Here is a 13,706-nt window from a genome sequence, read left to right as displayed (position 1 = left end):
CTTCCCAATAGTGGATGGTCAGTAGTGTATAAAAATGTAAAAGAGGGAATCCTCCAACCGTGAACATTGAAGTTAAATATGCTGCTAATAAGGCAGGCACGGAAATTATCTTCTGAACCAAATGTTTAAATAAAGTCTGTTACAAGGGTTGGGAGAGGGAGGTGGAGTTTTCAGAACAAGGGAGTGGAAAGGAGAAGCTCACCTTAGCCAAGAAGCTTTTTAAGCCTATTTTTAAACCAGAGAATTTAATTTTGTAAAGTATTACTTAGAGGCCTATCTTTGTGCACAGCTAGTGCTGATTAGATCAGGTATATTTGGGGTTAAATAATGATTAATGCTTCTCAACTAGGTATTTCGGGGAAAATAAATGAAAGAACTTGAAAATTCATATATTTATATGGTTGGATTTGGACAGGGCAGACTTAGAGAGCAAACACTGGAGTTTAAAAACGTGTTCTGAGGGGTACCTGGGTGGCACCGTCAATTAAGTGTCCAGCTCTTGGTTTCAGTTCAGGTTATGATCTCAGGGTCCTAAGATTGAGCCCCACATTGGGCTCTGTGCTCAGCACAAGGTCTGCTTAAGATTCTCTCTCTCCCTCTTCCTCTACCCATACTGCTCGTGCATGGGCCTCTTAAATAAATAAATAAATAAATAAATAAATAAATATTTTTAAAGACACCCAAAACCATGTCCTGAAAACAAACTTTTCCTCCCACTTAATGGAAGCCAAACTATATAGAGATAAGGTAGTCATTTCACATTTTTGCCAAATACAACATTATCCTTGGCAAAGGGAATTAAATTTACTTAATTTGTTTTGTTGTTTTCTGCAACTGCAAGTTCCAATATGTGTTGCAAGATTTTTGTAGGAGGGAATTTATAAACTTCACAAATTAGAAGTAGAGTCTCCACAGATTCAGGCCAACCAAAGTATGAAGATCTTTGGGTAAATTACTTATAGGCAAAATAGGGAAAGCTATTTTCAAGCAACCTAAATGGAATTGTTTAAACTGTCTTTCTTTTTGAGTATTGTTTTTAGGCTAAAATTGCTATGTGTTCATTTTGTTAGTAGCAGTAGCATTATGTGCAGTATAAGGGCCAAGGGCAGGCTGTCCCAAGATGGACTACTTTGGGATCAAGATTATTTCAAGTCAAAAGTAATCAAAACCTAGCAGAATGCAGGTAAAGCTGTCTGCCTCCTCAGCTGCATAAATTTACATTGGAAAGGAGAGTCTGAGCCAGCAAGAGAGCTATTAACAGAGACTCCCCTTTACCTAAGAAACTTATCTGCATAATGGGACAACTTTTGTTTCTCAAAACATCTCCCTTCACTTTCCTGCTAATGGTCTTCTCCCCTTTGTATCAGGCCAATCCCTCTCCTTAGCGTATATAAACTTCATATTGCCTCATTGTCTTTGGGATTTCATGTCTGTGGATTCCTCGTGTACACCTATTAAATTTGATATTTTCCTGTAAATCTGTCTCATATGAGTTTGGTTCTAAGTCCAGCTAGAAGAACCCTAGGGCAGGGGAAGGCCTTCCACCCTTACAGTAGCCTCTACTGCTCCAAAAGGAAATGAGTAGATTGGTTTCTCTTTCCATAAGCAAGAAAAGCATGACCGCAGATGCAATGAATAAGAATATTAAAGAAAAAAAAACCTTAGATAGTTGGGAAAGCCTTACTGTTGTTTATACTTTGCTATTGATGCCAAATGGTGTGAAAAAATAATAAAGGTGGGGTCCCTGGGTGGCTCAGTCAGTTAAGCGGCTGCCTTCAGCTCAGGTCATGATTTCAGGGTTGGTATCAAGCCTCTCATCAGACTCCCTGCTCAGCAGAGAGCCTGCTTCTCCCTCTCCCTCTGCCTGCTGCTCTGCCTACTTGTGCGTGCTCTCTCTCTCAAATAAATAAACATTTCTAAAAAATAATAATAGTAATAATAAAGTTAGAGCAACCAACACTTAGGATTTCCAGTTCTTTCCTCTACATTTATTTGAATTACTAGGGAAAAAATTCTGTGTTATAGAAAGATTCTTGGGTGCAGGTACCTCGAAATTGTGACCTACCAAATGCAGCACAGGCACAAAAAGGACATTTAAATTGACAAATCTGAACCCCTTAATAATGAAGAGTTGGAAGAAAAAAAGATGCTCCCATGAAATAACAAAATTCAGCTAGGTAAATTTGAAAATCTAAGTGGCTTTATTAAATAATTTATGAATTGGGCAGCACCTCACCTAGTGAGTAGAGAGGCACACCAAGGAGTTGTACAAAATGGAAGGTTTTTCCAGAGGAGAATGGGGGTAAGAAAGTTATTAGCGAAAGAAAAAGATTATTCCATGCTAGGCCCTTTCTAGGTTGAAAAAGCAAAGTGGTCTTATAATTCAAATGACCTCATCTTCCTCTGGGATGGAGGGATGGAGAGGGCCCTTGTGGCAAACTCATTGGCACTGACTGAAAAATTCCTGATGGACCAGCTAAGACTACATTTCTGGGGGAGTTTGAAACTGCAATTAGATTTTGTATTAAACACCTGTTTGGGAACTTGGCCTAAGTGACACCATTTGGGCTTGGGATGGTTTTTTTATTTTGGGGGATTTTGGGGTGTGTGTGGGGGGTTGTTTTTTTTTGTTTGTTTGTTTTTTGGGTTTTTGTTTGTTAGTTTTACATTTCTAATACATGGATTTACCAAAAGGAATGAGATTTAACCAGTTTACTGAGAAGTAGAGTAACAATAGTATATAATAATAATATAGAGTAATAATTCTAAGGTAGAGAATACATAAATAATTCCAATACATTGAAATACAGCAAGAAAAGTGGAAAGAAAAACTCCAGAGGAAGTCATTGGATACTTGAAAGATGCAATTAACTCTAAAACATAGATAGATGAGATTATGACTCAGATGAAAGGAGAGGCAAGAACTCAGAGAAGAATTTGTATCAAAGAAGCACTTGACAGGAAGACTGGATGGTACAAAGCACCTTTTCATCAGCTAGGAACATCACATGGTACTAACAAAGGAAAAAGCTATACTAAAGAAAAGAATTGTTTCCTGATTTTTGTGCTTGGAGTCAGCAAAGAAAATATGTATGAAGAATTGAGACAGTGTATTCACAAGTCTTTTCAGTTCAGATTTGACTGGTCTCTTAAATCCAGAATGGCAATGGAGCTTAAGAGGACATATAACACCTTAATTACCTTGATCGAAAGAAAAAAACATGGAACTAGAAGAGAGATGGGAAATGGACCAGGTGAGCTCTATGCCTGCTACAGCATATTACCTGGAGGGAGTTTCCACGGTGCAGGGCAGGAAGGGGTAATACAGACAGAGCCCGACAGACTCCTGACAAGGAAGAGACTAAGTATCTGGGGAGACCAGGACTGCTAGATTTCCCAAGAGAGAATTCAAGAGAGGAGGGAGCTGCACAGGGTGCCTGAGAGCATTCAGCAAAGTACTGATCAGCATGTGTGTCAGGAAACTACCTGATACCTGCCAGAGTGTGATTGAACCTCAAAATGATTATGCTGAGTGAAAGCACCTAGACTTTATATATATATATATATATATATATATATATACATACATGTATAGATGTATATGGTTGTGTGTGTGTATATATATATACAGATATATACATATACATATATATACATATACACACACATATAAATGGTTTTATTCCATTCATTAAAATTTTAGAAAATGCAACTAATCTGTAGTGACACAAAGTAGATCAGTGTTTAGGATGTTGGGGGGGACTGTCTGGAGGTGACAGGTAGGGAAGGGACAGGAGGAAGAGATGACAAAGGAGTATGAGGCAACTTGTAGGAGTGATGGATATGATCATTATTTTGATTGAAGAGATGGTTTCACAGAGTTTTACATATGTCAGACCTTACTGTATTGCATATGTTAAGCACTTAGAGTTTGTCAGTTGTACTTAAACCTCTTTAAAGCCAGCATACCAAAAAGACCCACAAAAATCCAAAAACAAATAAAGAGTAGCTTCCCTTTCAGTTGTTCTGAGAGAATGAAAAGAAGGAACAAGCCCAGGTAACCCCTTTGCAACTCTCCCAACTCATATTATCTTTTTTAAGACTTCTGTGGTTACAAAGTATTTTTCAGTTTCAGAAATGTGTGGTTAGGATCTATGTAGTCAAATACTGCTCTTGTCAATGAAGATGTAACTGTGTAATTTTGTGTTTCAGGGCTCATGAATCAAGCAAGCAAACATGAAAAATGGATTAAGGCTGATGCCCCAGAAGGCACTATAAATCTTAGAAGTCAAAGCTGGTTTCAGTCCCTAAAACTGCAGGACTGAGAATGATTTGAATTGTATTTATAATTTTGAGCAATGATTAGCAGATCTGTGACTACAAAAATGCAAACACCACAGTTCGTATAAATGCTGAAAACAACAAACCGGAATGAATACTGGTGAATTGTCTTGTGGGAGCCTTTTCAAAATTTGTATTTAGCTATTATATTTGTTTCCTATTGCTCTGTCATGAAATTACCACAAACTTACTGTCTTAAAGTCACACTTTTAGCTCACAGTTGTGTGGGTCAAGAGACCTGCATGGCTAGGTTCTCTGCTCAGGGTGGACAGGGCTGGACTCGGCATTACCCAGGCTTGTTCTCGTCTAGATGCTCTGGGCGGGGAAGTCTACTTTCAAGTCTGTTTATATTGGCAAGATCCAGTTCCCTCTGACTACTACTGAGGTCTCTGTTTTCTAGCTGTCCATCAGTGATCCCTCTAAGCTTGTACAGGCCATTTGCATTCCATCTCATGTGGCCCTCTCCATCTTTAAGCCAGCAGTGATGCATTCGGATGTTTCTGGTACTTTGTATGTCTGACCTCTTTTGCAGCCATCTGGAGAAACTGCTTTTAAAGGTCTTAACTTGATTTTATCAAGCCTGCCCAGAATAATCTTTGTTTTGCTGTATAATGTAGCATAATCATGGGAGTGCTATCTCCTCATATTTATAATTTCTGTTTACACTCAGGAGAAAGAGATTATACAAAGGCATAGGTAATGGGGAGAAGTTGTCTTAGAATGTCTTGCACCACAGCTCTCATAACATGTTTGCTACTTAGAGCCTCTTATGACAGTGTAAATTTAAGCTGTGAATAAAAACATCTAAAATGGGGGCACCTGGGTGGCTCAGTGGGTTAAAGCCTCTGCCTTCGGCTCAGGTCATGATCCCAGGGTCCTGGGATTGAGCCCGGGCTCAAAGAGCATCGGGCTCTTTGCTCAGCAGGGAGCCTGCTTCCTCCCCTCTCTCTCTGCCTACTTGTAATCTCTGTCTGTCAAATAAAATAAATAAAATCTTAAAAAAAAAAAAATCTGAAATGTGATGCATTTGCTACTGATTTCTTTTTCTTTCTTTTTTTTTGGTGTAATTTAAGATATAATGCATTGGGAAGAGGAGAAACATTCAGTGATTTTTCACAATGAAGATTGATTTTCACTTTAACAAGTGTACTGTATAAAGTTATTTCCTGAATTCTCTTTCAAACCTTACTTGTCTACTTCTGGGACATTTAACTTATATAAGACTAAATAGTCCTATCTTTTGGATTATGTCTTTAATGATAAGGATAAATCAGTTCTTAAACAATGCTTTCTAATAAACCTTCTCAAATACTATGGTTTATAATAATCTCTTTGTTAATATTATATTTAGAGCTCTATTTTTAACTTTATAGTTATAAGACAAAAAGTGAACTTTGTGGAATATCTCAAAGTCTCCTTTAGTTCAATCTTCATGAAATCAGAATTTATAGAAGTTGGGACAATATTCATGTTTGTTTGATGTGGTTATAGTGTAAGTGTGCTAAATTATTAAGTAGAGGAAACTGTAAGGCAATGAGGCAGTTTTTATAATCTTTTTCACCCTCATGCAATTATATAAATATTTATTTTCATGACTAAAAGTAAAGTTTATGAAATTAGTCAACAACAGCCAGAAAGGTCATGAGCAGAACAGCTGTAAATTGTATTTAAAATTATTAAAAGAATTGTACATATTTGAATCACATAGTCAAGTCCAAACAGAAAGGATAAGCTGCCATATTTTAGTCTCTTGAATACTCACCGATGGATAGCAAATGCTTAAGAGCTGAAGACCTAAGTAATATTTTGGTTGTTTTGAGTGCTTTGCACTGAGAACTTGAAGATTTCTCCACATGTTCATTCTGCTTCTTGGTAACCTTTTAGCTCACCTTTTCTAACATCTACCCCTTTTCTTTCATTTTTATAGTTATAAAATTTGTCTTTTCATAAAGAACAAATATGCTCCTGTTTTTGTTTAAAAGAGGATCTTTCTCAAAGAGTTTTGGAGCAAGCTTTGACAGTTAAATACCAAACACCCTGCTTGGTTTCTAGGGAACATAACAGGGTATCTTTCTCCTTACCCTTGGTCTTCCCCAAGTAGGTTTTATTCCTTTAGAAAGCAGTTGTCAATAGCCAAACTATGGAAAGAACCTAGATGTCCATCAGCAGATTAATGGATCAAGAAGATGTGGTATATATACACAATGGAATACTATGCAGCCATCAAAAGAAATCTTGCCATTTGCGACAACATGGATGGAACTAGAGCGTATCATGCTTAGCGAAATAAGCGGAGAAAGAAAACTATCATATGATCTCCCTGATATGAGGAAGTGGTGATGCAACATGGGGGCTTAAGTGGGTACGAGAAGAATAAATGAAAGAAGATAGGATTGGGAGGGAGACAAACCATAAGTGACTCTTAATCTCACAAAACAAACTGAGGGTTGCTGGGGGGAGGGGATTTGGGAGAAGGGGGTGGTATTATGGACATTGGGGAGGGTATGTGTTTTGGTGAGTGCTGTGAAGTGTGTAAACCTGGTGATTCACAGACCTGTACCCCTGGGGATAAAAATATATGTTTATAAAAAATAAAAAATTATATTAAAAAAAAAAGAAAGCAGTTGTCTCTTTTATAGGTCTCTCCAGTTGTGTGCTTGAAACACTTAGGGATCAGAAGCCAGTTTTTCTGCAGCTGTCAGAAATCTCTAGATTTAGTTAAAAATTACCCCGTTAAGTCATCTTAAGTTCCTTGGCTCAGGTCTAAAAATTTCCTACTCAGCTGATTCCCCTGCTGTCCACTTCTATGGTTCTAGGAACCATTCTACAGCTAAGTAATACTTTCAAAATCAATTATTAAAAGCATTTATCTAATACAGAAAACCTTATAACAATACCTTGTGTAGCCCATTTTAAACTTTTCAAAATTACTCATATTCTTTACCTTGAGTTTATCCTTACTTCAAATTTGTGGGATACAAGAAGACAGTGACTAATTTCACTTAAGAGATAAGGACCAACAGCATTTTTCACAGAACAAGCAATCCTAAGAATTTTTTTTTCGTAGAATAAACAATCCTAAAATTTGTATGGAACCAAAGTAGACCCTGAATAGCCAAAGCAGTCTTGAAAAAGAAAAACAAAACTTGATGTATCAGAATTCCAGATTTCAAATTATTTTACAAAGCTGCAGTAATCAGAACAGTATGGTACTAGCACAAAAATAAACAGAAAGACCAGAAATAAATACACAATTATATGGTCAATCTTCGACAAAGGAGGCAAAAGTATGCAATGAGGAAAAGATAGTCTCTTCAATAAATGGTGTTGAGAAAACTGGACCACTTTCCTGCACCATACACAAAATAAATTCAGATGGATTAAGGACCTAAATGTGAAACCTGAAACCATGAAAATCCTAGAAGAGCACAAGCAGTAATTTCTCTGACACAGGCTGTAAAAAATCTTTTCTAGGAGGTCTCCTGAGGCAAGGGGAAAAAAAGCAAATATATTGGACTACACCAAAATAAAAAGCTTCTGCATAGCAAAGGAAACAACCAACAAAACTAAAAGGCAACCTACTAAATGGGAGAGTATACTTGAAATGACATCTGATAAAGGGTTAATATCCAAAATATGTAAAGAACCAAAAAGCCAAATAATCCAATTAAAGAATGGACAGAAGACATGAACAGACACTTCTCCAAATAAGGCATATAGATGACCAACAGACACATGAGAAGACATTCAGCATCATTATCAGGGAAATGCAAATTAAAACCACAATGAGATATCACCTTATACCTGTTGCAATGGCTAAAATAAAAAACAAGAAACAACAAGCAGTGGTGAGGTTATAGAGAAAAAAGAACTCTCTTGGACTTTCAGTGGGAATGCTAACTGGTACAGGTACTGTGGAAGACAGTGCAGAAGTTCCTCAAAAAGTCAAAAATAGTGACGCCTGCATGGCTCAGTCAGTTAAGTATCTGTCTGCTGCTCAGCTAGGACTGAGTCCCCTGTCGGGGACTGGCTCAGTGAGGAGCCTGCTTCTCCCTCTGCCTGTGCTCTCTGCCTCTGACAAATAAATAAAATCTTTTAAAAAATTAAAAATAGAGCTACCATATGATCCAGCAATTACACTCATGTATTTACCCAAAGAATATGAAAACGCTAATTCTAAAGGATATATACATCCTTACGTTTAGTGCAGCATTATTTACAATAGCTAAATTATGGAAGCAACCCAAATGTCCATCAACAGATGAATGGATGAAGAAGATGTGGAATATATATATTCAATGGAGTATTATTCAGCCATAAAAAAGAATGAAATCTAACCATTTGCAACATGTTTGGAGCTAGAGAGTTTTTTTAAGGGTGCCTTTTGTGGGGGAGGTTTAAGATTTTATTCATTTGAGAGAGAGCACAAGCAGAGGGAGAGGCAGAGGGAGAGGGAAAAGCAGACTTCCTGCTGAGCAGGGTGCCACACAGGGTGCCATCCCAGGACCCCAGGATCATGACCTGAGCCAAAGGCAGACATTTAACCTGCTGGGCCACCCATGCGCCCCAGGAGCTAGAGAGTATTATGCTAAGTGAAATAGGTCAGAGAAAGACAAACACCATATGATTTCATTCCTATGTGGAATTTAAGAAACAAATAAACAAATAAAAAAGACAAATGTAAAAACAGACTCTTAACTATAAAGAACAAACTGATGGTTACCAGAGGGGAGGTAGGTGGGGGAATGGGTGAAATAGGTGAAGGGAATTAAGAGTACACTTGCCATAATGTGCACTTAGTAATATATGGAATTATTGAATCAGTATATTGTATACCTAAAACTAAGATAACACTGTATGTTAACTACACAGGAATTAAATTTTTTTTAAAAAAGGTAAGTAATGGAGAAAATAGAAAGGTTAAAAGAATTATCCAATATTACCAACACAGCTTGTTTGTGGCAGTCAGAACAGAGCTGGGCTTTTTCCTGGACCCTGTCAACAGTAGTATCACATAATATCCAATAATGATAATACTAGCCTATAATCATTTGAATTCTGTAGTTATTATCTTTTCCCAGAGTGAAAAGATGAAAGCTTATTAAAAATAACAAGGTGGTGCACAATAACCCATACCTCTTAGCATAAAGTAGGGGAGAGCACCTTTTTGACATAGCTAGTTTTTAAAATTCCTCCGTAGCGGGGCGCCTGGGTGGCTCAGTGGGTCAAAGCCTCTGCCTTCAGCTCAGGTCATGATCCCAGAGTCCTGGGATCGAGCCCCACATGGGGCTCTCTGCTCAGCGGGGAGCCTGCTTCCTCCTCTCTCTCTGCCTGCCTCTCTGTCTACTTGTGATCTGTCAAATAAATAAACAAAATCTTTTAAAAAAATAAAATAAAATAAAATTCCTCCGTAGTACCAATGTGATTAAAAAGAGACCTTTCTGAAACATTGCAGACTTCCTGTCAATTCACAGGTAGTTCATGTTTTATTTAATTTATCCCTGACTGTTAAGTCAAATGTAGAGGTGAGTCTAGGGTCAAATGGCATTTAGTTCTATTGTTACTTATCTGGAAATAGCAAGAAAGCCTTGTTTCTGTTAAAAAATGTAAGTCTATACTTTATATCGTCACAGATTCTTAAAATCATTGTCCTGGCTCAAACTCTTTCGCTGTCTCATAGGACCAACTCTGCTTTCTTTTGTAAAGAAAAGCTTCTAAATTCCTTATTAAAAAATGTTACATCTCTCAGGATTGTTTTAGATAACTGTAACCTTGGATTTGGTAATCTCATCACAACAATTTGATTAACGTAAATTTAAGTGGAAAAATTACATAGTAGCAATACTTGATTTGGCTTTTAAAAATCATGATTAAACCAATTAGAAGAACTAATAATGTATTTAGAAAGATCTGTAGTTGGACTAAAAATCAGGAGATGGTTTGCTGCTTGTTTACACTGTTGTGATCCAGCTGGTAAAAATACTTGCATCAGATGAAGTTATCAAGTTCTAGATTTTTTTCTTCTTCCTGCTTGAGGCTGAAGGTCATGCTAGTTCCTCTTCACTATTGTGTGTTGACTCTGTCAGTATGACTTCTTCATCTCCTTTAAGTGGTGTTTCCTCGTTTTGTTTTTTAAGGGGCTTGCCTTCATAATCATAGCCAAACCAAAACGGAGGGTCACTAGGGTTATATTCCTGCTGCTGAACTATAGACGACATTCTCTTCGCTGCCTCCCTGCAATAATAGTGATTCACGTTAGACAGTTGCAGGAATAATTCCTAATGCAGAATTTTCAAACTAGAGCAAATTTGGAATTACAGAACTGTCACAAGTCACAGCTCTCTTGCAATCCTGAGAGGGAGGGTAAGGGTAATTATGCAAATATGCAGGGTCCCAAAGCTTAAGTAGCTCAGTAGCCCTCTGGTTGAGCCAGTTCAGAGATTAACAGACTCTGAGAGTGGGTAAGGAAACCATGCATGGCAATGGAGTGGAAACACCGAGGGCACTCTGTAGTGCCCTTGAATGAGCGTTCTGCCTGGAATTTCCAGTTTCTTTGGTGAGGGAGTACCCTAACCACCCAACCTGTGAACTCCCCTCATGCAGGAACCCTTAACTCAGAGTCCACAGATCCCTGTTGGATACATGGATGAACTTCAGGGAGATCCATGAAGTCCCTGAAAATTCATGCAGTTTTGTATCTAATATACATTTTTCTGAGGAGAAAGTTTGTGACTTTCATCAAACTCGCAAAGGTGTCAGTGACCAAAATGATTAAAAATACAATTACTGTCTTTCTTAGGAAATAAGGAAGAACGCAAAAAAAGCATCTAAAAGTCGTTCTGGGCCCATTTTAAGATGGGGCAGGGGGATTTCCACCCCCAAGTTTTTCTTAGCAGCTGGGTGTCTTACGATTCAACTCAATTCTGACACTACCTACCCAGAGACAACACCGGATACCACAGGTTAAAGGCTCGGTCTCACTAGACTGCCCTCCACTTTAGATACCAGTCGCGTCCAGGTTGGTGCTCAGGCGTCTGACTGACCAGCTATAGAGCAGAAGTTCCAACACCTCCGCCCCCCAAACCCCTCCCTTCTTGGGTTTGAGTAATTTGCTAGAGTTGGTCACAGAACTCAGAGAAACATTTTGCTTACTGGAACATATTATAAAAGGTGTAACTCAGGGATAGCCAGATGGAAGAGATATATAGGACAGGGTGTGGGGAAAGGGTATGCCCTCTCCAGATGCACCACTCCCTAAATCTATGCACATGAACCAACCAGAAGCTGTCCAAACCCTGTCCCCGTTAAGAGTTTATGGAGGCTTCATTATATGAACATGTTTGATGAAATCTTTGCCCATTGGTGATTGATTTAATCTCCCCTCCCAGGAAATCAGAGGGAGAGACTGAAAGTTCTACCCCTCTGTTTATGGTTGGTTTCCCTAGCAACCAACTTCCATCTGAAGGTGCTTTCCAAAAGTCACTTCATTAACATAAACCCAATTGTGGTGGGAAGGAGTTTGTTATAAGTAACAAGGCACCTATTTAACCTTTATGGCTCTAAACTGATTTCAGGAATGGGGTACAAGACCGGAAATTATGACAAGATGAAATATTATGACAAAGATGCTTTCATTGCTCTTATTGACCAGGAAATTTCAAGGGTTTTGGGAGATGTGAGCTGAAATCCATGAAGGAAGACTAAATATATATTGGTCATCCAAATGACCAAAATATATTTCTCATAAAATCACAGTATCATGGCCTCAGAAAAAAAACAGTATATCTAACTTGAAAGTGCCTTTTCAAGGGTTGAACAGTGCCATTTTTCTAGGAAGTTGGTTTGAATGTTGAGATCAGTACTTTAAAAAAAAAATGAGTAATTGACTATTACCATATCTTACATTGAGTTATATTAATTGCAAACTTCTGGAAATAGTCATTGATATAGAAGATGGTATTACCAAGTGCTTTGAGTTAAATTTGTGCTCAACGGCTATATGAGTTCAGGCAGCACAATGAAATTGGAAAAGGCTGAGATGCATCAGTTGTTTAAAATGCTATTTCATTTGAACCAAATTTCAGATGTATTAAATTATAACCAAACTCAAAAGGGAGACAACCATAGCATTGCTAATTCCATCTCTTCCCACATTGCTTTTGGCATATATAATTGCCATCACATAACACAAAAACTAAAAACAAAACAAAAAAACCACACGTTTAAAGAACCATATGAGTAAAAGCAAATTATATAAATTTCTAGTTCTGAGCCACCCATCCTATGCACTAAAACTTGACAAACAGGTGTCTTCTCTTTAGAGAAGTACTTATTCTCAAATTTGAAAATGATAAGTTTATGGTCAAAGATGAAGTTTTGCATTGTTAATGTTTTAATTTTTTTTAAGTGTGGTCCTACATTTGAAACTTCTTATATGATCTTTATATGTCCTCTAAGTAGGACATCATTACGCAGTTATAATAGTGTTATATCTTTAGCTCTCCCCCATTTTCTTCTGAAGATTATTCTCGCTTTCCAATTCTATGGAATTGAGATTGCCATGTTTTTGAGGGTGTTTTCCATGAGATTGTTTTCCCTTGAGTACTTACTGCAACATAATACCAAGTGTTGAGGGAACCTGAAGAATAAAATATTTGCACCATCAGTTTCAAATATAAAACACTACCCTAGGCAACAGAGCTTCATCATTAGTTACCCTTCACCCCATGTCTGCCTATTTAAACTCAATCAGTCTTTCAAAACTTCAAACCAGTCCAGCCTCTTGTAAAGACCCAACCCCAATTCCTTCTGAATTCTATAGGAAGTTGATCATGGAGTTAATTATTTTCCAGTACATAGTTTCATGGCATTAATTGTTTGTCATTTTAAACTTTATTATTTTCCTTTTGTTTGAGAAGGTAATAAGTTATTTAAGGATGTATTCCATTTCTTCATTGACATCTTCAATGACAAGGAAAACAAGATAATTTCAGCAGTTTACACCAAGGGAAGTCCTTTTTGCTCTCTTCTGCATGTTTGTTTGAGGCATTCGTAGGTTGCTATTCCCAGCACCTCTTGACCCCCTGCCTCCCAAATAGCAGAGCTCTGGACACGCGTACGGTAGTTCACAGTTGTTGGTCAGGATTCAGTGTCACTGATGACAAGACCAGTACAATTACAGGCAATAATGGTCTTGACCTTTAGGAAACTGATGAGTTTGGGGAGTAAAAGATTTTTAAGTAATTCACCAAAGAATATGTAACCACTGGCCTCAGAAGAGCAACAGTTCTTGAGCGGTGTGATAAGCTGTAGGATGATAAGTACTCTTAATGCTAAATTTAGTAACATTTAAATAATGGGCCATA

At 37.7% G+C, this 13,706-nt stretch overlaps 2 protein-coding genes across 4 annotated transcripts in view; one reads left to right on the top strand and one right to left on the bottom strand.

Annotated features, from left to right (window-relative positions):
- FAM185A (family with sequence similarity 185 member A) overlaps positions 1-5,230 on the top strand; it is a 59,461-nt gene extending 54,231 nt beyond the window's left edge. For all 3 annotated transcript variants that reach the window (XM_045089702.1, XM_045089703.1, XM_045089701.1), the window contains one exon: positions 4,213-5,230. In XM_045089702.1, the coding sequence (XP_044945637.1) occupies positions 4,213-4,325 (113 nt within the window). In that variant the 3' untranslated portion in view covers positions 4,326-5,230. The remainder of the gene's footprint in view (positions 1-4,212) is intronic.
- Positions 5,231-10,184: 4,954 nt separating this feature from the next.
- Positions 10,185-13,706, bottom strand: part of FBXL13 (F-box and leucine rich repeat protein 13) — a 248,478-nt gene continuing 244,956 nt past the window's right edge. The window contains exon 21 of the mRNA XM_004739587.3: positions 10,185-10,575. Coding sequence (XP_004739644.1) covers positions 10,386-10,575 — 190 coding nt within the window. The 3' untranslated portion in view covers positions 10,185-10,385. The remainder of the gene's footprint in view (positions 10,576-13,706) is intronic.

The sequence above is a fragment of the Mustela putorius genome, unplaced genomic scaffold, assembly GCF_011764305.1.
Source record: "Mustela putorius furo isolate JIRA1106 unplaced genomic scaffold, ASM1176430v1.1 tig00003845_pilon_pilon_pilon, whole genome shotgun sequence".
NCBI classification, from domain to species: Eukaryota; Metazoa; Chordata; class Mammalia; order Carnivora; family Mustelidae; genus Mustela; species Mustela putorius.
The sequence above is the reverse complement of the archived record's forward strand: the minus strand, read 5'-3'. Positions and strand labels throughout refer to the sequence as shown.